At 42.7% G+C, this 21,501-nt stretch overlaps 2 protein-coding genes across 7 annotated transcripts in view; both read right to left on the bottom strand.

The window, feature by feature from the left end:
• Positions 1-349: 349 nt before the first annotated feature.
• Positions 350-4,510, bottom strand: LOC117559489 (asparagine synthetase [glutamine-hydrolyzing]-like). Of its 2 annotated transcripts, none has more exons than XM_034236281.1 (3): positions 4,380-4,510; positions 871-1,124; positions 350-664 (listed from the first exon to the last, which is right to left on the bottom strand). In XM_034236281.1, the coding sequence occupies exons 2-3, from the start codon at positions 1,117-1,119 to the stop codon at positions 365-367; spliced, it is 549 nt and encodes a 182-aa protein (XP_034092172.1). In that variant the 5' UTR covers positions 1,120-1,124; positions 4,380-4,510; the 3' UTR covers positions 350-364. The 2 variants fall into 2 exon arrangements, with proteins under 2 accessions (XP_034092172.1, XP_034092173.1); XM_034236282.1 differs by having other exon boundaries at positions 871-1,121; positions 4,380-4,503.
• Positions 4,511-5,339: 829 nt separating this feature from the next.
• Positions 5,340-21,501, bottom strand: part of anln (anillin, actin binding protein) — a 31,003-nt gene continuing 14,841 nt past the window's right edge. For 4 of the 5 annotated variants that reach the window (XM_034236276.1, XM_034236277.1, XM_034236278.1 and 1 more), the window contains 12 exons: positions 21,031-21,213; positions 17,860-17,986; positions 17,723-17,771; positions 16,599-16,652; positions 12,721-12,753; positions 12,582-12,600; positions 11,592-11,704; positions 10,764-10,817; positions 10,446-10,532; positions 9,912-10,019; positions 8,441-8,613; positions 5,340-6,575 (listed from right to left, as the gene is read on the bottom strand). In XM_034236276.1, coding sequence (XP_034092167.1) covers positions 6,461-6,575; positions 8,441-8,613; positions 9,912-10,019; positions 10,446-10,532; positions 10,764-10,817; positions 11,592-11,704; positions 12,582-12,600; positions 12,721-12,753; positions 16,599-16,652; positions 17,723-17,771; positions 17,860-17,986; positions 21,031-21,213 — 1,115 coding nt within the window. In that variant the 3' untranslated portion in view covers positions 5,340-6,460. The remainder of the gene's footprint in view (positions 6,576-8,440; positions 8,614-9,911; positions 10,020-10,445; positions 10,533-10,763; positions 10,818-11,591; positions 11,705-12,581; positions 12,601-12,720; positions 12,754-16,598; positions 16,653-17,722; positions 17,772-17,859; positions 17,987-21,030; positions 21,214-21,501) is intronic. The other variant, XM_034236280.1, reaches the window with a different exon arrangement.

Genomic DNA, 21,501 nt, shown 5'->3' with positions numbered 1-21,501 from the left:
CTTTAACATTTTACGGGGGACATCTGCATTTTGGTTTGAGGGCAGCGCCCCTGTTACCCGGTGCAGGAGCTCAATCCCAGCGATAATCAGAAAACAAAAACACATTCAGTTTATTTAAATCTCATTTCACTCTGTCATGATCGACTGCAATGTAAAACCCTCTGAGTGTCTTTAACCGGTTGCTGTCTCCTTGCTATGTCATACGTATGATTTATCTTTATTAGCATTCCCAGTACTGTAAGCCTTTATGTTGCAATGTTTTTACTGATTGTATTTACTTAATAAAATGTGTTTTTAGGGTGACGTACTGTCCGGGGACTACAGATGAAAAAACAGCCTCTTGGCACATTTACAGACATGTGTATTAATGACACACTGACCGCGTTACATCAATAAATACAAAGAAAGGCCCCAGACCCACGGTACCTTTGGCCTCTGAGCAGAGAGCCAGGAACCCGTCGTCTGTGCTCAGTTTGAAGAGCGGCCTCACTCCGTACGTGTCTCTCCCCACGAACACCTTCTTCTTCTCGGTGTCCAGCAGGATGAAGGCGAACACGCCGTCCAGCAGCGCCGCCATCTTCTTGATCCCAAAGCGGTCGTACAGGTGCAGCAGAACCTCCCCGTCCACCGCCATCTGGGGCTTGAAGCCAAACTTCTTATTCAGCTGCAGGGACACATGGACCCAGATTTATATCACCTTTGCATGCATACCGATATCTCTGTCAATATCTCCCCGTTGTAGCACAGCCACAGGAAGGGGAACCTCTTGATGCATGTTTTAATACTTTATAGTGTGTGTATTATCCGTGTTTACTATGTGTTGCTCCGTCTGACAGCTGCCGTATAAATCCCTGTTCACTTTATACTGACCGCGAGGTGGTTGTAGATCTCTCCGTTGTAGCACAGCCACAGGAAGGGGAACTTCTTGATGCGCAGCGGCTGCATGCCGTACAGCTGGTCCATCACGGCCAGCCGGTGGAACCCGAAGCAGCAGTTTGTGAAGCCGTTAACGTTCTCGAAACGGAAAGCGTCGGGGCCGCGGTGAGCGATCCTCATGGCGCTGGTGACCTGCACCGAGAGGCACTCATCGCTGCCGAACAACGCCCAGATACCACACATCTCTGCTGGGGAGGGACAACAGGAAGAGAGGGTCTGTTAGTGAGCAGATTAAAGCCCAGATACCACACATCTCTGCTGGGGAGGGACAACAGGAAGAGAGGGTCTGTTAGTGAGCAGATTAAAGCCCAGATCCCACACATCTCTGCTGGGGAGGGACAACAGGAAGAGAGGGTCTGTTAGTGAGCAGATTAAAGACCAGATACCACACATCTCTGCTGGGGAGGGACAACAGGAAGAGAGGGTCTGTTAGTGAGCAGATTAAAGACCAGATACCACACATCTCTGCTGGGGAGGGACAACAGGAAGAGAGGGTCTGTTAGTGAGCAGATTAAAGCCCAGATACCACACATCTCTGCTGGGGAGGGACAACAGGAAGAGAGGGTCTGTTAGTGAGCATATTAAAGCCCAGATACCACACATCTCTGCTGGGGAGGGACAACAGGAAGAGAAGGTCTGTTAGTGAGCAGATTAAAGCCCAGATACCACACATCTCTGCTGGGGAGGGACAACAGGAAGAGAGGGTCTGTTAGTGAGCATATTAAAGCCCAGATACCACACATCTCTGCTGGGGAGGGACAACAGGAAGAGAAGGTCTGTTAGTGAGCAGATTAAAGCCCAGATACCACACATCTCTGCTGGGGAGGGACAACAGGAAGAGAGGGTCTGTTAGTGAGCAGATTAAAGCCCAGATACCACACATCTCTGCTGGGGAGGGACAACAGGAAGAGAGGGTCTGTTAGTGAGCAGATTAAAGCCCAGATACCACACATCTCTGCTGGGGAGGGACAACAGGAAGAGAAGGTCTGTTAGTGAGCAGATTAAAGCCCAGATACCACACATCTCTGCTGGGGAGGGGACAACAGGAAGAGAAGGTCTGTTAGTGAGCAGATTAAAGCCCAGATACCACACATCTCTGCTGGGGAGGGACAACAGGAAGAGAAGGTCTGTTAGTGAGCAGATTAAAGCCCAGATCCCACACATCTAACATTAAGACAAACAAAACAAACACACAAAAAGACAATTCATGAAAGCGATAAAATAATGGTTGCAGCTAAAAGGATTTGAAGAGGGTCTATTAGTGAGGAGAAACATACGTATAATCTAAACATTTAAAAAAATATATAAAACAGTGAAGTTTCTTTAATGTAATTTTATATTAAAAAAAATTTGTAAATATGTTTTTTGAAAGCTTTTGGTGTTTTTTCAGATGTTTAAGTGTTTAGTTAAATGTTAAAGATGTTTTAGTTTCTTGAAATGTTTTGTGGTTTTAGAATGAAACATTTCTCGTTTGTGTTTTTTCTGGTGGAGCCAGACTGACTGCCACCCAGGGGCCAGGGGGTAGCTTTGGCCTAGCAACCCCATTGTTTTGTATATACACACACACACACACATTCTGCGGGGTCGTTGTAAGTTAAAGCACAAACTGTTACTTGGCTAATGTTGTTAGAATTCTCAGTATGGAAACCTGCAGGTCCGCTGCAACTCTGACTACTTTTAAATCCAGGCTGAAGACTTTTCTTTTTGTCGCTGCTTTTAATTGAACTATTCACATCTTAAACTGCACTGTAACTTTTATCCATGTATTTTTTCTTTTAATGTTTCTTTTATTTTCTTTTTAATGACTAATTTTAAATGCCATTTTCTTAATGTCTTTCATATTTTTTTTAAAGCACTTTGAATTGTCTTGTGTTGAAAGGTGCTATATAAATAAACTTGCCTTGCCTATGTGAACACAGATCGAAAATGGAAAGATTTCTCACAAGTCAGCATAAACGACCGCGATCTCCAACCGGTCCACCCTGCTATCCGTGTGTGTGTGTGTGTGTGTGTGTGTGTGTGTGTGTGTGTGTGTGTGTGTGTGTGTGTGTGTGTGTGTGTGTGTGTGTGTGTGTGTGTGTGTGTGTGTGTGTGTGTGTGTGTGTGTGTGTGTGTGTGTGTGTGGTGATGAGGTTAGTGGATCGCCGGAGCTGTATTAGATCAACATTAACATGCTTATTGTAGTTGTAAGTGCACTGCCTTGCAGCCTGTAGCACCACCATGGAGCATATGTGGGCTGGACCTGTGTTTTACAGGAAAGGAGTGAGCAGAGGGTAGAGTTGTCCATTCTTGTTCTGTTTTCTGTGACTCCTCACCCTCTCAGACTTTCAGTTGCGCGCGCTACTAAAGAGACGCGCTACCATGGAAAACCAAACAATGGTGTAGCTGTATTAAAGTCCGAGTGGAAACAGTTCGAGTAAATCTGATTTTGTCAGAAATCGGGAGAAATATGAGCCCGGGAGGAAACCGGGAGAGGGCAGTGAAAACGGGAGGATTAAAAGTATGACCGTGCTGTCATATAGCTACTGCAGCAAAAAAAGTGCCACCTGTGACAATCATTCAGCTTACGATACAATAAATGTGTCCAGAGCACCTTACACCAAACTCGATTCAAAATCCCACCTTTTTAAGATTGCATCAACTATAACGAAATAAATAAACATCTAAAAACATGGTTATCGATCTCTCATTAAATAATACATTGTGTTTTTCAATTCGGCACAGAGAAAATATAAATGATATATAAAATAATGTTAGTTGGATTCCTTTTCTTCCTCCTACTGTACAATAAATGTGAGCTGTAAACCCCACCTTTTTTGAGATTGCATCAGCAATAACGAAATAAATACACATCCAACAACGTAGTTATCGATCTCTCATTAAATAATAAATATGTATCAATTCGGCAGAGAGAAAATCTTAACTTTTTACCATTTAATACTAAATAGGTTAATTTTCCTTCCACCTACTTTACAATAAATGTTCGCTATCCAGAGCACCTTAAACCAAACCTTCAAAATCCGACCTTTTTAAGATTGTATTAGTTCTAACGAAAGAAATAAACATCTAACAACATGGTTACCAAACTCCAATTAATAAACACATTTATTAATTCGGCAGAAAAAAACCCTTCACTTATTAACATTTAAATGTCAAATAATTGTATTCGTTTACCACATGGCGGGCGGAGATTGCACGCGAGTGATTCCTGCTAGGGTTTCTCTCATTTTAAATGATGCTTAGTGGTTCACGTGTAAGCCGAACATGTAAATACACAATAGTAATTAAGAATTGGTTAATGGTTGTGCTCTAAATGTGTTCATACCTTTTATTAATGAGCTATTACAGAAAGTTAGGGAGCAGTTTGTTTTAACAGAATACTTGAGTAACTAAAACCAGTTTAAAATAAAAACACACACATTAATTAAGACTAATCCACTTACCTTGTTTTTAACTGATTTCCGTAGACTTGATGAAGGCAGTGATGGTTATGTTCTGATGCAACTGACTCAGTGACAGTTTATATCTAAACGTTACCGGAACTATAGATCGCTCCTTCAAAATAAGAGCGGAGGAGTTAGAGCACCAACAGAGGGGAAAACAGGACAGACTCACACATCCTGTGAAGTACACGATCTGAGTACTTCTACTAAAGTACAAGATCTGAGTACTTCTACTTTTAATGAAGTACAATATCTGAGTACTTCCAGTTTTGCTCAAGTACAATATCCGAGTACTTCTACTCAAGTACAAGATCTGAGTACTTCTAACATGGCGTTTTATTTTGAAGGCTCGGTGAACAGAAGAGGCGGAAGAGACGTTCAATAAACTTAACCCGTGAAGTGTTGTTGCATCAGCTAGGGACCTCATTCAAATACATGTTAATTATTTAGTCTTAATAACACACTGTGGTAAATACACATAGGGTAATATTCTCATAATAAAATGACTCCATGCAGGAACACCTCCCCTGGGACTATTACATATAAAGATTATAATCCATAAATAAGTTTGAGAAACCGGCTCGAGATACACTTTTTGTTATATTCCATGGAATGCTCTTAACATCCCGATAGCAATGAATATCTGAAGTGCTTTGACAAGAAGTCCATAAAAACATGTCATCAGTGAAACCGTGGCGCTGTAAAAAGCTCGACCAATCACCTGAGCCGGCTAAAGTAACTGGATGGCCTACCTGCCTGTCAGCCTCCCATCTGGGCACACACTGATCTCGTGCCCTCATTGGTCATGTGCGCGTTCGTGTGTGTTGGAGGAGGGGCTCTGTGAGGAAGTGGCAGATTATTTCCGGTTGTGTATTTTTAAATTCTAGCGCACTCGAGCTGGTTTAATAAATAATAATGTTAGTAAATGATATTTCTTGGCCACTCAATAAAAGGACAACGGGAAGTTAACCTGATCCACTTTGGGGAAATAAATCAGGTTATTTATTGAAGTCTGATATAAACACAAATACCCAACAAAGTGAAGAAGTGCTCTCCATGATGAAAACTCATGCACCCACAATGCATCTGTTTGTAGTCCATTATCAACCGCTGAGAAAAGCTTCTTTTACAATATTAAAATACATTTACCAACACAGCAGGGTCAATGAAGTCTGTTACGTAAAAAAACACAGGTGTATGGTAAAGTCTAAATTCACCAGCTGCTGCAGAACTCCAGATATTAACGAGCAATTAAGTAAAACAATCTCTAACAATAAATACATCGGACAACATTTACAGGGTACCTGAGCCTGAAATACCACTTTAAAATCTGTTTGCAGCAAATACAAATGTAAACTATTAAAAAACAGGGGCGGGACATCTCTAAGCTGCTGACCAATCAGAGCAGACTGTGGAGACATGACATGAACCTGAAAAGTCCACAATATCTCCTCTTTAATTAAAAATAAGATGATATTATGATCAAACTGTAAAATATACAGGTTTTTCCATCTGAAATGGGAACTGTATCGACATGTTAGTGATGCATTTAGATCAAATGAGGTGTTGAATATGTAACAGACTCTTCCCGCAGTTATCCCACACTGAACACATGCACACGTAGAATAAAAACGCCGCTATAACTGCTATCAAAACATCTGTGCGTGAGAATAAAGAGAGACATGTGAACGATTCATAAAAGCTAATATATATATATAAAAGTCAAACTCACGGGAGCATCAGTACTGTGCCGTCATGCAGGATACAACGTGATATAAAAACCTCAATATTCATCTGTAATTCAAACACCATTTATATACTTGATTCCAGCCGTGAAACCAAAACATTCAAAGCCGGGCAACAACACTAGATATTGGCATTAATATAAAAACACACCCAGAAACATCATGTGGAAATGCTTAAAGAATAGTGCTGAATACTGACGTGTGTTTGAATGGCTTACGTTCCCTCTGACCTCAGGTGTTCAGTGACTTATCTCCTGGAAGATAAGTGGAAGTGTGTATAGTGTATTGCACGTATAATGAACGGGATATTTAGAGTCCAACAGGTGTTTTTGGGCTTCACTGCGGCCGGTAGCAGGCGTCCGGCTGCCACACCCTCAGATCCACCAGAATCTGGTTCAGTTTGCTCATCCAAAGGCTCCTCTCGTCCTTCGTGTCCGCACTCAGCCAGTTCCTGCACACACATATACTATTTATACACACATACATAAAGGTTCCATGGTAAAATACCTGAATATTTATTATATGTATTTATTATATTAATGCACATTCGCATTTTAAGTTCTAACTTCCAATTATACATTTTTATTTCTTTTTTTAATGATTTCTTTCGAGCAAAAACCCAATGTACTCTGAAGAGGATTAAAACATGTATATATATATATATATATATATGAAATGCAGTGGTGAAATGTCACAAAGTACATTTATATTAGAACTATTTTGATATAATTTACATTTTATTCTATACATGTAACCCACTACACTTTGAAGCAAATACTTTTTACTCCTTTCCATTTATTTAAAACTCATCTCTCCAAGCTACTATAACAGAGAAACACATGACGCCACCTCTTATGTACCCAGTATTCTAAAAAGTAACTTAGATTGTCTCAACTTTGACAAAAAAATGCTCTTTCAATGTAAATGTTAGAGACAAAAGCTGAATAAAAACTCAAAATAAACTGAGAAAAGAGTTTAATATATTTAAAAAATATATAATTTCTCTTTTATTTTATCTATTTTCTTAAAACAAACGGAACGAAACCCAAACATTGAACTCAATTTTAGAACTTTCCTCATAATTAAGTATTTTAAGACCAAAGTATTTCTACTTTTACTTTAAAGGCTCAGATTACTTCTTCCACCACTGTACATACACGGACAAGAACCTGATCTTCGTGCTTAGTGTTACTGTGTACTTGTACTGCAGTACTCTCAGAGCGTAGTACCTGTAGTGTAGTACTCACTTGGTGACACACATGGTGTTCCCCCACACTGTGTACTTGTACTGCAGAACTCTCAGAGCGTAGTACCTCTAGTGTAGTACTCACTTGGAGACACACATGGTGTTCCCCCACACTGTGTACTTGTACTGCAGTACTCTCAGAGCGTAGTACCTGTAGTGTAGTACTCACTTGGTGACACACATGGTGTTCCCCCACACTGTGTACTTGTACTGCAGTACTTTCAGAGCGTAGTACCTCTAGTGTAGTACTCACTTGGTGACACACATGGTGTTCCCCTACACTGTGTACTTGTACTGCAGAACTCTCAGAGCGTAGTACAGTACTCACTTGGTGACACACATGGTGTTCCCCCACACAGTGTACTTGTACTGCAGTACTCTTGTAGTGTAGTACTCACTTGGTGACACACATGGTGTTCCCCCACACAGTGTACTTGTACTGCAGTACTCTCAGAGCGTAGTACTTGTAGTGTAGTACTCACTTGGTGACACACATGGTGTTCCCCCACACAGTGTACTTGTACTGCAGTACTCTCAGAGCGTAGTACTTGTAGTGTAGTACTCACTTGGTGACACACATGGTGTTCCCCCACACGGTGTACTTGTACTGCAGTACTCTCAGAGCGTAGTACTTGTAGTGTAGTACTCACTTGGTGACACACATGGTGTTCCCCCACACGGTGTACTTGTACTGCAGTACTCTCAGAGCGTAGTACTTGTAGTGTAGTACTCACTTGGTGACACACATGGTGTTCCCCCACACGGTGTACTTGTACTGCAGTACTCTCAGAGCGTAGTACTTGTAGTGTAGTACTCACTTGGTGACACACATGGTGTTCCCCCACACGGTGTACTTGTACTGCAGTACTCTCAGAGCGTAGTACCTGTAGTGTAGTACTCACTTGGTGACACGCATGGTGTTCCCCCACACTGTGTACTTGTACTGCAGTACTCTCAGAGCGTAGTACTTGTAGTGTAGTACTCACTTGGTGACACACATGGTGTTCCCCCACACTGTGTACTTGTACTGCAGTACTCTCAGAGCGTAGTACTTGTAGTGTAGTACTCACTTGGTGACACACATGGTGTCGGTGCACTGAGAGACGAGGGTCTCCCGGTCCTCTGCTCTCTGCGGCCGAACAGTGATCAGCTCCAACGTGTTGGGTCGGGCGCAGAACTCTCTGTTCACCGGGTCCACGCGCTGACTGGTGCAGTGACACAGGTTCAGACGCCCGATGGGGTTCTGGGGGGAGGGGGAGAGGGGGAGAGGGGGAGGGGGAGAGGGGGAGAGGGGGAGAGGGGGGGGGGGGGGGGTCAGTACAGATATAACACACACATCAAATAACAGACAGCTGTCAGAACAAGAAACCTAGAGATATGTTTGGGGTCATCGAGGAGAGGTGCCATTTCATTTCCTTTGTAAAATGGTATGCTCAACTTAATCCAAACAATTATTTACAAAACACGTCTCGTATTATCGTATATTACCAGCTCCTTTCTCAAAACATATATGAATATAAATAGATGGTCCTTCAAGCCATCACGGAGTTCGTCCGCAATTTGAGGAAAATATGCATTTTAATCAGAAAACGTCATTTATCCCGTCGTTTATAGAAATAAGAAGTTAAGTAAAAGAGTGAAATATATATGCAGTAAATATTAAAAACATATATATTTTTATAAAAACAACCCAAAATATATATATATATTGTATTAGTAAAAAGTGCAAATTGTAGAACAGTAAAAAAAAAATACTTGCAATAAAAACACATGTAACCTCAGTAATGCTAAAGGAAGTTGCATGTTTCATGAAAATACAATTCTTTCCTACGTTATAGAATATGAAAAGGTGCTCACTGAACATGGAAGATACGATAATAAAAAGAAAATAGAGGTAACATTTTAAAGTGTAGTTTTCTAGGTGACGGTTGCCATGCATTGATCTCTCAAATTGATGACGAAAGTACAAAATAACTATTGTTGTGCAGCTCTACGGTCCACCGGAGAACCAGGAAGCACAATGTCCTATTTCCTGACACTAGAGGGCAGTGTTCAGGTAGAAACAGTTTGCCACCGACCTGTCAGGGAGTGCAGCAGCAGGGGCTGGATGTGGCTTCCTTACACCATGGATTAAAGAACGTTTAGCGAGCAATGTGTGCATGCATGCTGGTTTGTAACGAATGTCCAACCTTGTTAACTTGCTACTGTAATCTTTTTTTCATATTTCATATTTTAATATAAATACTGCTATATTTTACTATTATTTGTATTATGTTTTAATGTTATTATAGTTTTAAAATACTTTTCTATCTGTGTTTTTACACAAGACCAAGACAAATTCCTCGTACGTGTCAACCTACCTGGAAATAAATGTATTTCTGATTCAGACTGTCACTAAATAATTGACCAATTAAGCATCAGTGAAGCGCATCTAATCGTATCTCTATTCGTCTAGAATCATCCCGAATACGTTGGGATCATTTCAGAAGAAAACAGGACCCATTAGTGCACTTTTAAATAAAGTAAAGCGTGTAAAGCTACCTTGCGCTTCTCGTCGTCGGGGTAGGTCCAGTAGGAGATGCAGTATCCGGACAGAACACACCACCTCCTGTGCCACGAGCCGAACCCACTGACGTCCTCAAACAGCGTCTGGAGAGAGAGAGATAATATATTAGTATTGGATGAATTCTCATTCAAACAATCCCTCAAAACTCACCTTTTCACTCTTGCCTTTCAAATCCTACTCCACTAACCCCTCTTCCACCTAGCTACGCCCTTTTTACTTTTGTTGTTATCTTCCTTCTTTCAAGGTTTCAAGGCTTTTATTGTCATGTGTGCAGAGCTACCGTGTAGATATGTCAATGAAAATCTGAGGTCACAGGCCCTCCAACAGAGCAACACAATAACGCAGATAAAATAGTGCACGTAAATATAATAGAATAGAAACAGTGCAGAATATTCTATACAGTAATTAGAATATTGATATTTACTTGATTGTAAAGCGGTTTGAGCAGCAGGAAAAGCACTATATAAATCACATGTATTATTATATAAATCTACAGTGTTTCCACTCACCAGGAAGCCCCTCTCCTCCACCTTCGAGCCCACCTCACACTGCATCTTCAGGTAGACGTTTCCCTCCAGAGGACACAGGAATGGCACCTGAGAGTCAGAGACACACGAGTCAGCAGCAGCTCAGATATCAGGGTGCACACATGTTTCAGTTAAATACAAGGTTCAACAAATACAAGGTCACAATACAGGTTTAAGAGGGTAAAAGAGGGACAGAAAGTTAGTGTGGGAATGCAGTAAATAACCCTCCTGTTACAGTGCTCTCCCTCACACACACTCACACACACTCACAGAAACAAGTACACACACACACGTAGTAACCTTGGTGTGAAACAAGTCACTGAGCAGCTCTCTGTCCCTTCGATCATATTTGATCTAAAACACAGACATCAGGAAGTGGGGGGTGAATGAGGGAACATGGAGAACAACAGGGAGTCTGTGACGCCTCTACACACAAAAACACACACATATAAACACTAATAACTCAAACCTAAAGCACGGACATTAAGCCACAGACTAAGAGGAAAACTGAGGGACACTAGAGATGGGAATCTGAAAGCAAATTTATATTCGAATATTCGACCCCCAAAAAAACAGTTAACCGATTCACTACATTAACATATCCTATAAAGTTTATTTTAAATGTTTAAATAAATAAATAAATAAAGTTTTAATAATAAATACATCTTCAAATAAATATAGAAACCAAACCAAGTTCTGTGTTTTTCCTAAGATATTTAAAATGTAATAATAATGTAATCAAGTTAAACATATTCATAACTCATATTCGAACACCTGAATCCACGAATATTCGATTAATCATTCCCATCCCTAATATCAGGGAGGCAAACACAGGTATGGTGAAAAGAGAGAGAGCTATTCGAAGCAGGAAAAAACAGCGTAATAAACCATCTGACAAAGGCCTGCGCTATAATGCTTCAATTCACTGTTCTTTATAATATACTCTGATCAAGAGGAGACAGAGATGTTAAGTTATAAATCAAGGGTTTTTATTATTATTTACAGCAGGGGGGGGGGGGGAACCTTTTTCGCGTCACTGCGGCTCTCTATCAAGCCGGGCAAAGAGGATAGTGGGAATGTGTAAACAGCAGATTATGACGGTGTGTCAGCGACCAATGAGATGCTCACCTTGTCCAGGTGGAACTTGTTTTGCCCGATGGAGGCCAGGGTGAGTTTGTGGGATCCGACCAGGAGGAAGTTGCTGGTGCGCACAGAGTTCGGTCCTCCAGGACTCGCCATCACTACACACACACACACACACACACACACACACACACACACACACACACACACACACACACACACACACACACACACACACACACACACACACACACACACACACACACACACACACACACACACACACACACACACACACACACACACACACACACACACACACACACACACACACACACACACACACACACACACACACACACACACACACACACACACACACACACACACACACACACCACACACACACACACACACACACACACTATTATAGTACTATAGTAATACTGCATTAAGTTTAAAGGGGCACTCCACCCATCTTCTATTATGCAGATCAAGATCTCTGTACCGTTCAAAATGAGAACGTATCATTGGAAACGGTTGTTTAATATCTTTTCAATCAAAAAAGGCGTATTCCAGTTGCATTTTGGGAAGTGTAAGATGAAGCTCTTTTGATGCTTCACCAGAATGTTCATTTAAAAGAAACTGAATCTGATGCTCCTGTTTTAACTACTGGTATTTTACAGAATCAAGAAAACTTTGAATGCCTTATTTTTGGCTAAATCTGAACACAAATCTGATCTGTGATGTTCAGGGAAAGGCATTTGGTAGATTATTATTAAAAAAACAGATGTTACCAATTCCCTTGCATATTTTACAATGCAGCGTCGGGATAACAGTCAAAGTCTAAAATGCTTTGCATTTATTATTCGATTTTGAAGATTGTTTAATGGATCCCTCATTTAAATCTGTCTGTTTTTAATTCAGCAGGACCCAATCAAGAAAATGTCAAACAACCACACAGCCTTAATGTATCAAGCCCATGAGGTTCATGAGTTGCAAAAGGCTTTAATTAGATTGAGTATTTCTACATACCTGGTGTCTGGACACTTTTCTGCAAGACAAGAGATAAAGACCAACAAATAAAAAATGTGCAAATGGCAGGCAGGGGAGAAGTCAAACACTCTTATTGACACGCATATTGAACAGCAGAACATATATTAGAGATACTCACAGTGATGGCCAGGAACCTCTTCGGAGTCATGGCCTGGAGAGATGAAGGACATATTTTAAAGACGTAAATGACAGTGACATGTTTCTGGTCAGGTCACCCACACTGTGCCCCCCCACCCACACTGTGCCCCCCCACCCACACTGTGCCCCCCCCACCCACACACTAGGGCTGCTCAATTAATCGTATTTTAATCGCGATTACGATTATGGCTTGCAACGATTACAAAAACAACGTAATCTAAATAAAACGATTATTTTATTATTATTTATTTTATTTTTTCAGTTGAATTATACTCAAAGTTCAGGGAAATCAACTGTTAAAGACATTCTGTTCAAGTTTTCAAAGTCAATGAATAATCGCGATTACAATTATTGACCCAAATAATCGAGATTATGATTTTTGCCATAATCGAGCAGCCCTACCACACACTGTGCCCCCCCACCCACACTGTGCCCCCCCACCCACACTGTGCCCCCCCACCCACACTACACCCACACTGTGCCCCCCCACCCACACTACACCCACACTGTGCCCCCCCACCCACACTGTGTCCCCCCACCCACACTGTGCCCCCCACCCACACTACACCCACACTGTGTCCCCCCACCCCACACTGTGCCCCCCCACCCACACTGTGCCCCCCCCACCCACACTGTGCCCCCCCACCCACACTACACCCACACTGTGTCCCCCCACCCACACTGTGCCCCCCCACCCACACTGTGCCCCCCCACCCACACTACACCCACACTGTGCCCCCCCCACCCACACTGTGCCCCCCCACCCACACTACACCCACACTGTGTCCCCCCACCCACACTGTGCCCCCCCACCCACACTGTGCCCCCCCCACCCACACTACACCCACACTGTGTCCCCCCACCCACACTGTGCCCCCCACCCACACTGTGCCCCCCCACCCACACTACACCCACACTGTGTCCCCCCACCCACACTACACCCACACTGTGTCCCCCCACCCACACTGTGTCCCCCCACCCACACTGTGCCCCCCCACTAGGGGTGTTGAAATTAATCGTTTCTACGATGCATTGCGATGCGGACGTGGACGATTCGGTCTCGATGCAGTGACGGAAGATAATCGGTTATAGCGTAGTAACGTTGCTTCCTGATTTTCCGGCCGCGGCTTTACTATAACGTTTTTTTTCCGGTCACTTTATCAAATCGGTCGGTGACGCAGAGATCAGGGAACAGACGTGACAGCGGCACAGCAACACCAAACACGGAGCAGTCTGCTTTATCCACCAACACAAGAACACCAGTCCAGAACCAACAGCAGAAGGACCCGCTCTGAATCACTCCGTGTCGCTGCGGCTCAGAGACACAGGGAATTATGTTTTTCAAAAATAATCGCGTTACAATCATGTCAGGTTTTTGGTGGATTTAATGAAGTCTTGGATTGCAGAGTATGAATGTCCTCTAGTAATTTTCAGACGATATATACGTGTGTAAAGTTTGTGAAGGCAGGAGGAAAAAAGCTTCTGCGATCGTCTCCTCTGTTCTTCTAAGCCCCGCCCCCTCCCTGAAAATAATGAGTGACAGGCTGATAGTGACCCGATAGAAACTTTATTATTCACTTAATCACTGAGATATAATGAAGCTAACTTAGTCTCATACATTCATGGGATGTATGTAACAGTAAGACAGAGAATGTGAGTGTGCACCCACATGCACTATTTTAGTTGTTATAGCTGTTGTAAATACTCCTGTTGTCTGCTGTGTTCAGACTCAAGTCCTGTGTGTGATGCCACAGGACATTCAGTGTCCTTTCTTTAACAGAAGGCCGTTGCTAGAAGCTGCAGCTAGACTGCAGAAGCATTAGTTTTTGTTTTTGAGGATGGAAAAATGTCACACACAGATATAGGGAGGCTAGACCTACAATTTGTTTATTTTGGTTTATAAATTAATGTCAAGACATTTATGTTATTGATTTCTGAAGCACTTTCTAAAAATAATAAAAAGAGAGTTCATATGTATTTACTGCATGTATGCATTGATGAAAAATAAGCCGTGTGCAGTAGAGATGTTAAGATTCACCGATTCGCATCGGTGCACCGGCATAAACGTTCAAGATGCGAGTGCACCGGTTGAAAGAGTGCACATCGGCTACAGTTTGGGTTGAACCGGGTTGAACTCGCGATGCATCGATTGCGTAGCGTCTTTGCATCGGTAAAAAACCGATTCATCATATAAAATTCCCTCATCTTGTCAACGCTCAGCAGAGACGATTTTTGATATTTGCTTCGCCACTACGGAGACCGAGAGTCTCAGTTATCAACACACACGGAAGTTGAGGGGAAAGAGAAACACAGCGCACCGAAAAATACCTACAAATCAAACGTTTGGCAACACTTCGGATTGTTCAAGAAAGACGGTGTAATAGTCCTTTATGCTATATAGTTGACCGCAGGTCATGGAGAGTAATAAGGTATCCGTAGACCTTTGTATGAGGTATCTTTATTACTTAACAGGTCTACAGCCATGATACATAGATCCGTCCTAGATGCGGGCTTGCATACACACAGTATCACTCCGCAGCCGCACCCCATCAGTAACGTCCTGATGGTATATGTGCGCGGCACAGACGGTCAACTTGAAAAATCGCTCGCAAATTGTTAACGATTCCGAGCCGATTTAAAGTACACAAGTAGTACGAGGAACTTAGCGACGCACATAAAGAGGCGACATGGGGTCTGCGGCTGAAAAGAGAAACCTCAAAGTTAGACATATGAGTTAAATCACTCAGTGAGGTGTTCTGTCAGAGAGAGTGGTGTTTAGTTTACAGCAGCCTGTGACGGCCAATAATAATTTAAATGTCTTCCTCACTGTAAGCAGTTATGAAATACCTGTTTGTGAAAGGTTATTTTCTTTATTGTTCATATAGAAACCACTGCTTTCTGCTCACTGGTGAGTTAGCCTATGAATGAGTGTTAAGCACATCAGGCTGGCAGCTGTATGGGCATTGCTCTATGGTAGCTGTTATTTTCACATTGTTAATCATGAGCAATGCATCCTTACATTGTTTAACTGTGAGGTGTTATAGAATTGTACTCTGGAGAGCTTTTAAAGGCAACAAAATAAACGGCATGATGGGATGTGCAGTACCAAATATGTAAAGCACTTTTTTGTTAATGTATTATTTGCTGCATATAAGGAATAAAACAAAAATCCTCTGTCGTACCAAATTGAAGTATCATTATTTTTGCATCGTGTTGAATCGCATCGTATCGCACCGAATCGCATAATGTTGAATCAAATCGTATCGAACTGTATCGCAACAGGGGTGAATCGTATCGTATCGCCTAGTGTTTCAAATGTATCGTTAATGTATCGTATCGTGGCAACGTATCGAGATGCGCATCGCATCGGCCTCAGTGATGGAGATGCACATCCCTAGTGTGCAGTAATATAGAAAATTGAGGATGCAACGCATGGGTATGAATCGTGATGCATCGGGATATCGAATTGAATCGAATCGTTGACAGGATAATCGAATCGTGAGACCAGTGAAGATGCACAGCCCTACCCCCCACCCATACACTGTGCGCCCCCACCTACACTACACCCCCCCACCCATACACTGTTCCCCCCCCTACCCACACTACGCCCACACTGCGCCCCCCAACCCAGACACTGTGCCCCCCCCCCACACGTGAGGGATTAATACAGAAACATACCAACATACACATATCATGGGCCTCATGAACATGTCTCCTTATTATCTGGACACACACACACACACACACACACACACACACACACACACACACACACACACACACACACACACACACACACACACATTAAAGCATGCTTCAGTGTCGACAGACTCCATTAAAGTTAAAGTGCAGATTTACCTTTGACTTGCTGGCTTTCTTCTTCTTGTCGTTGCAGACGTCACGCCTCTGCACCTGAGGGTCAAATAAAACAGAAGACTAATGAACCAGCTGCAGATCAAAACTAAAGCAGGAATGTACCCGTTATCCAGAATGTTTCTCACAAGGCAAACATGTAAACAAACCTTGAAGCAACCGAGCAGCATTAAACCCTCAGAACAAGGATGCTACAATTAATGTAATGGAGTTGAACTCAACACGAAACCTCTTTATCTCGAGACAGTTTAACACGACTGCACATAGCATTTCATAAAGTTTGACCTGGAGAGCATGCAACTCAAAGTATCTCATGCTGTGCACTAGGGCTGTACCCGAATATCCGAATATTCGTTCGTTGGAGTACTATTCGGGTTTCAATTTCGTTATTCGGATATTCGTTTTGTTTGTTTTATCGTTTTTTTCCCCAAATTGAATTTCTTGAAATCTCCAATATCAACGTAAGAGCTTGTTCCTCTTCGGGGTGCTAACACTTAACCATAAACGTTATTGTTTACTTTCTCCGTCTTTATATGTAGATATTACTTTTTCTCCGTTAATCTCCGTCATGTTGTTTCCATAGCAACAACAACTTCCTGTCAACAGCGCTAACTCTCCTTCAAAATAAAAGCATGTCCATAAATAGGAAGCCAAATTACACTTAAGACACAACTGCAACGAAAGTAACAAACACAATGCGATATCCTTTTCCATTTCAAAGAACACAAATTGGGTTACATCAACAAATAACTATAAAACAACAATACTGTAGAAAAACAAAATTAATGCCGTGAATAAAACCGAAATACACGTGTTGAAGCGGTTCGCTGCTGATTACTACCGAATATCCGGAGACCGAAAAATGGTATTCGGGACAGCCCTACTGCGCACGATCATATTTTATCATATCCAGCAAAGTACATAATGGACAAATGCACATATTACAGATGATCTTGAAGAACGTTAATGTCTGAGTAACAGTGTTTGGAGACAATTAGAAAACATCCCAACTGGAAATCAAACTGTAGGGATGAGCGTGCAGATTCCTCCAGGTGGATGAAACTGAATTTGTTGTAAGAAAGATTCTACTTTTGAAAGTAAACACTCACCAAGCTGTAGACCTCGACATCAATCTCAAAGTCACTGGAGACGTCAGATCTGAGAGGGAGGAGGATCAGAGGCATTTGTTAAAGTACAGTGTGGAATCTGATTGAAACATGTTTTTAGAATCTGACCAGGTGCTCACATGGTGAAGCTGGTGGGGAAGGACAGCGTGTCTCCACTCAGTCCTCGATGTGTACTCGCTAACGGAGTCGCCACAGTGTTCTCCACTCCAGCTCGAAGCATCAGGAAGAACGAGTGCTTGGTCGCCTCTGAAGGGAGGAAGAGGCGTCTTTTATTCACAGATCCAGAACTCTGCTGTAAAGAAATGTCTACCGTAATTTTCGGACTATAAGCCGCGCCTTTTTTCCCATTTTTCGACCCTGCGGCTTATATAACGGTGCGGCTAATCTATGGATTTTACAGCTAATGGCCACTAGGGGACCTCCTAAATCTATGTATTTTACAGGTTACAGTCCACCACCTTTAACTCTATGGGCTCTATGGCCGGTCCGCGCCTCCCACCTTTAAGCGGCGGGCTCCAGCAGGAAAAGCTGGAGGCCAGAAAAGAGTGAGACAGGTAGCGCGCAAAAGTAAAAGTGAAACCGAGAGTGGTACGAGAGACAGAACGAGACCAAGACAGACAGACATTACGAGAGTGAGACAGTTTGTGCAAAGGAAGTTTTCATGCACAAACCCTCATTATGGAAAACAACCACTGGTTGAAAACCACTGCTGTAGATCACTGCCGGTACGTGCGCTGGGAGCGCACCGTTTAAGTTTGAAAGTTGAAAAGTTTGTGTGTCTGAAACGCTATGTGATACAGTACAGTTTACACAGCACAGTACATGTTCTGTAGCTACTATTGCACTAAATGGTAACACTTGAATACGTTATGCAAATATGCAACTTGTTTGTTGAAATGTTAATAAATGGGAGCTTCCTCAAACAGCCATCTCTTTCCCGACAATCCCCTCTGTGCACGAACCCTTACATATGGTAATTAAACATTAAAACACCTGCGGCTTATCGTCCAGTGCGGCTTATATATGTACACATCATTACATTTAGCTGCTGCGGCTTATATTCAGGTGCGCCTTATAGTCCGAAAATTACGGTACTCTCCAATTGTTCACTGTTATTAGCTTTTCTTTCTTTGTGTCTTTCTCATCTGTGTTTTTGGTGTCATCATAGGCGCTTTCACACCGGAGTACTTTTCCCAGGAATAGTTCCGATAGTTCCTGGGATTTTGCGTTCACACCAAAAATATCTGGAACTAGAACTTTTGTTTGCGAACCTTTTCCCCTTTTCAGTCTCCGCTAGAGAGGTGGGACTGAAAAGGGGGAAAGGTTCCAATTCTCTGAAAAGTTTTGTGAAGCCGACATTTTATTTGCTGGCATTAGCATTAGCATTATTAGCATTAGCATTAGCCCAGCGCACCAACACAGAGAGACTAACTTATGGCAACACAAAATAAAACATGGGAGCGGTGGAGATGAGGAGGTGTCGGCGTTCTGGCGATTTACTCGGAAGGCTTCAGTAGAAGCTGCTGGGAGTCCCAGCAGCTTCTACTGAAGCCAGTCCCCAACTCCGGGGACTTCCGGCCGGGGACTCCGGGTGGCAGTATACGCCGTGAAGTGGTTTGCGGCCTGCCAGTAAACCCAAAGCAGAAGAAGAAGAAGGGCCGTTTCTCAATGTCGAGTACACATACTGCAGAGCAACTATTTCAAGTATACTACGTCATAGAGTGGCGCAGAATGGGCATTTAACATGCATTTAAACAGTCCTTCGGCGCCACTCGATGACGTAGTATACTTGAAATAGTTGCTCTGCAGCAGTTTTACTTGCGATTGAGAAACGGCCAAGAAGTGACGTCAGCGGCTTCATTTGCGTAATCCTCCCTCAGGGACTTTTTCCGGTGAGAACGCGATCTGCTCTTTAGTTCAGGAATTAAAGATTTCCGGGGAACTAAGGTCCGGGAACTCTTCCTGGGGAAAGTACTTGGTGTGAAAGCGCCTCATGTGTATATTGCTGAAAAGAACTATGAACAGATTGATGTCATTCATGTAAAGATGCAATGTACAATATGCTGCGACAATGTTTGACCCTTTGATGTTCATAGCTGTCACCAGAGCGGTGCAGGAATGAGTCCTCTAGAGCAGTGGTTCTCAAACTTTTTTCAATAATGTACCCCTTTTGAAAAAAAAATGCAGCCAAGTACCCCCTGATCAGTGCAAACACAATTTGGAAAAAATGAAAAAACTGCCTATAAAGAGGTACAGCACAGCGCTGCACCATCAGTGGCTGATTTATTTAAACAACAACCTTGTAACTGAGAAACACTTAAATGCTACATTTGAAATGTTTACAATCCATCACTAAATTCATGGCAAACTAATTTAACATCAAGCAATAACACAGAGACGACATTAGTTGCATTGAACTGATCTGTTTAATAAGTTGTACTTAGAATGTAGAGAAACATGGGCTCGAGCTTCACTGAGGGTCTGTGTCATTCTGACAGGGAGGTTATTACACTTCACGTTTTGAAATATGTGTAACTGTTAATATAAAACCCACACTGCTCAAACTTCCTTACTTTTCCTAAAATTGGTATATTTATTTATTTATTTTGGGACGTGGGGAATGAAGAGAGATATGAGCATTTTATGAGCATGGGATTTTGACCCCTCATATAAACATATGCATAATGCTGCGCTATACTTTGCGGCCACACGCCGTTGCCAAGCAACGCTTATTGTTTAGGTGTCCTTTGATAAGCAGGAAGTCATAGCATTAACTAGAACTAGCTAGATCTGATAGATTTGGACATAACCGGACGGGAGAGAGAGATCCGATCAGCTGCTGCTGACGGAGAACACGCAGCTCTGCATGATCACAGCTCCCCGCTGTGACGGACCGTTGAGTGAAATACACTAAGAGTTAGACCTAACACACTTAGCTAGTTTATCTACTCTGGAACTAAACTAGTTATACATATATGTATTCTTTACTGTCGGGTCCCTTATTACAGGTTCAGCGAGCTGCACGAGACTGACGGGCTGTCAGGAGAGGGAGAGGGAAAGAGAGCCGTTTATTGTTCCATGTTATTATCCAGAGTTTCTGTGAACCTTTGAATAAAGTAGTTCATCTACAATTAGCAGTTTGTTTAAATGCATTAATGATGTTTTTCTCATTAACATAAAATAAATCTCACGTACCCCCTGCAGTACTCCAACGTACCCCTAGGGGTCCGCGTACCCCCATTTGAGAACCACTGCTCTAGAGTCTTGTATCTCTCTCTTCCTGAGCGTACCTGGCTTGTTGGCGATGGAGCAGACGAAGTCGGCCTTGAGAGGCAGACGGAGCTCCTGCAGAGTGACGGAGCCTTTAGAGGCCGAGGGTCCAGAGGGTCCCGGGGCTGAGAGGGGCTTCTTCTGTCCCGTGGGGTCTCTGGTCAGACGCTCCAGCTCTGCCTTCAGAGCCTCCCTCCTCTCCGCTGAGAGAGAAGAGCAGAGAGTCAAGCTTTGGTTCCACTGAGGGGTCCACTGGAGAGCTCTCCTCAATCAATCAGTCAATCAATCAATCAATCAATCAATCAATCAGGGGCTTTAGAGTGAGGGGTCCACTGGAGAGCTCTCATCCATCCATCAATCAATCAATCAATCAATCAATCAATCAATCAATCAATCAGGGGCTTTAGAGTGAGGGGTCCACTGGAGAGCTCTCATCAATCAATCAATCAATCACTCAATCAATCAATCAATCAATCAGGGGCTCTAAACTA

Source organism: Gymnodraco acuticeps, unplaced genomic scaffold (assembly GCF_902827175.1).
Source record: "Gymnodraco acuticeps unplaced genomic scaffold, fGymAcu1.1, whole genome shotgun sequence".
Taxonomy (NCBI): domain Eukaryota; kingdom Metazoa; phylum Chordata; class Actinopteri; order Perciformes; family Bathydraconidae; genus Gymnodraco; species Gymnodraco acuticeps.
This window is presented reverse-complemented; position numbering and strand designations above follow the sequence as displayed.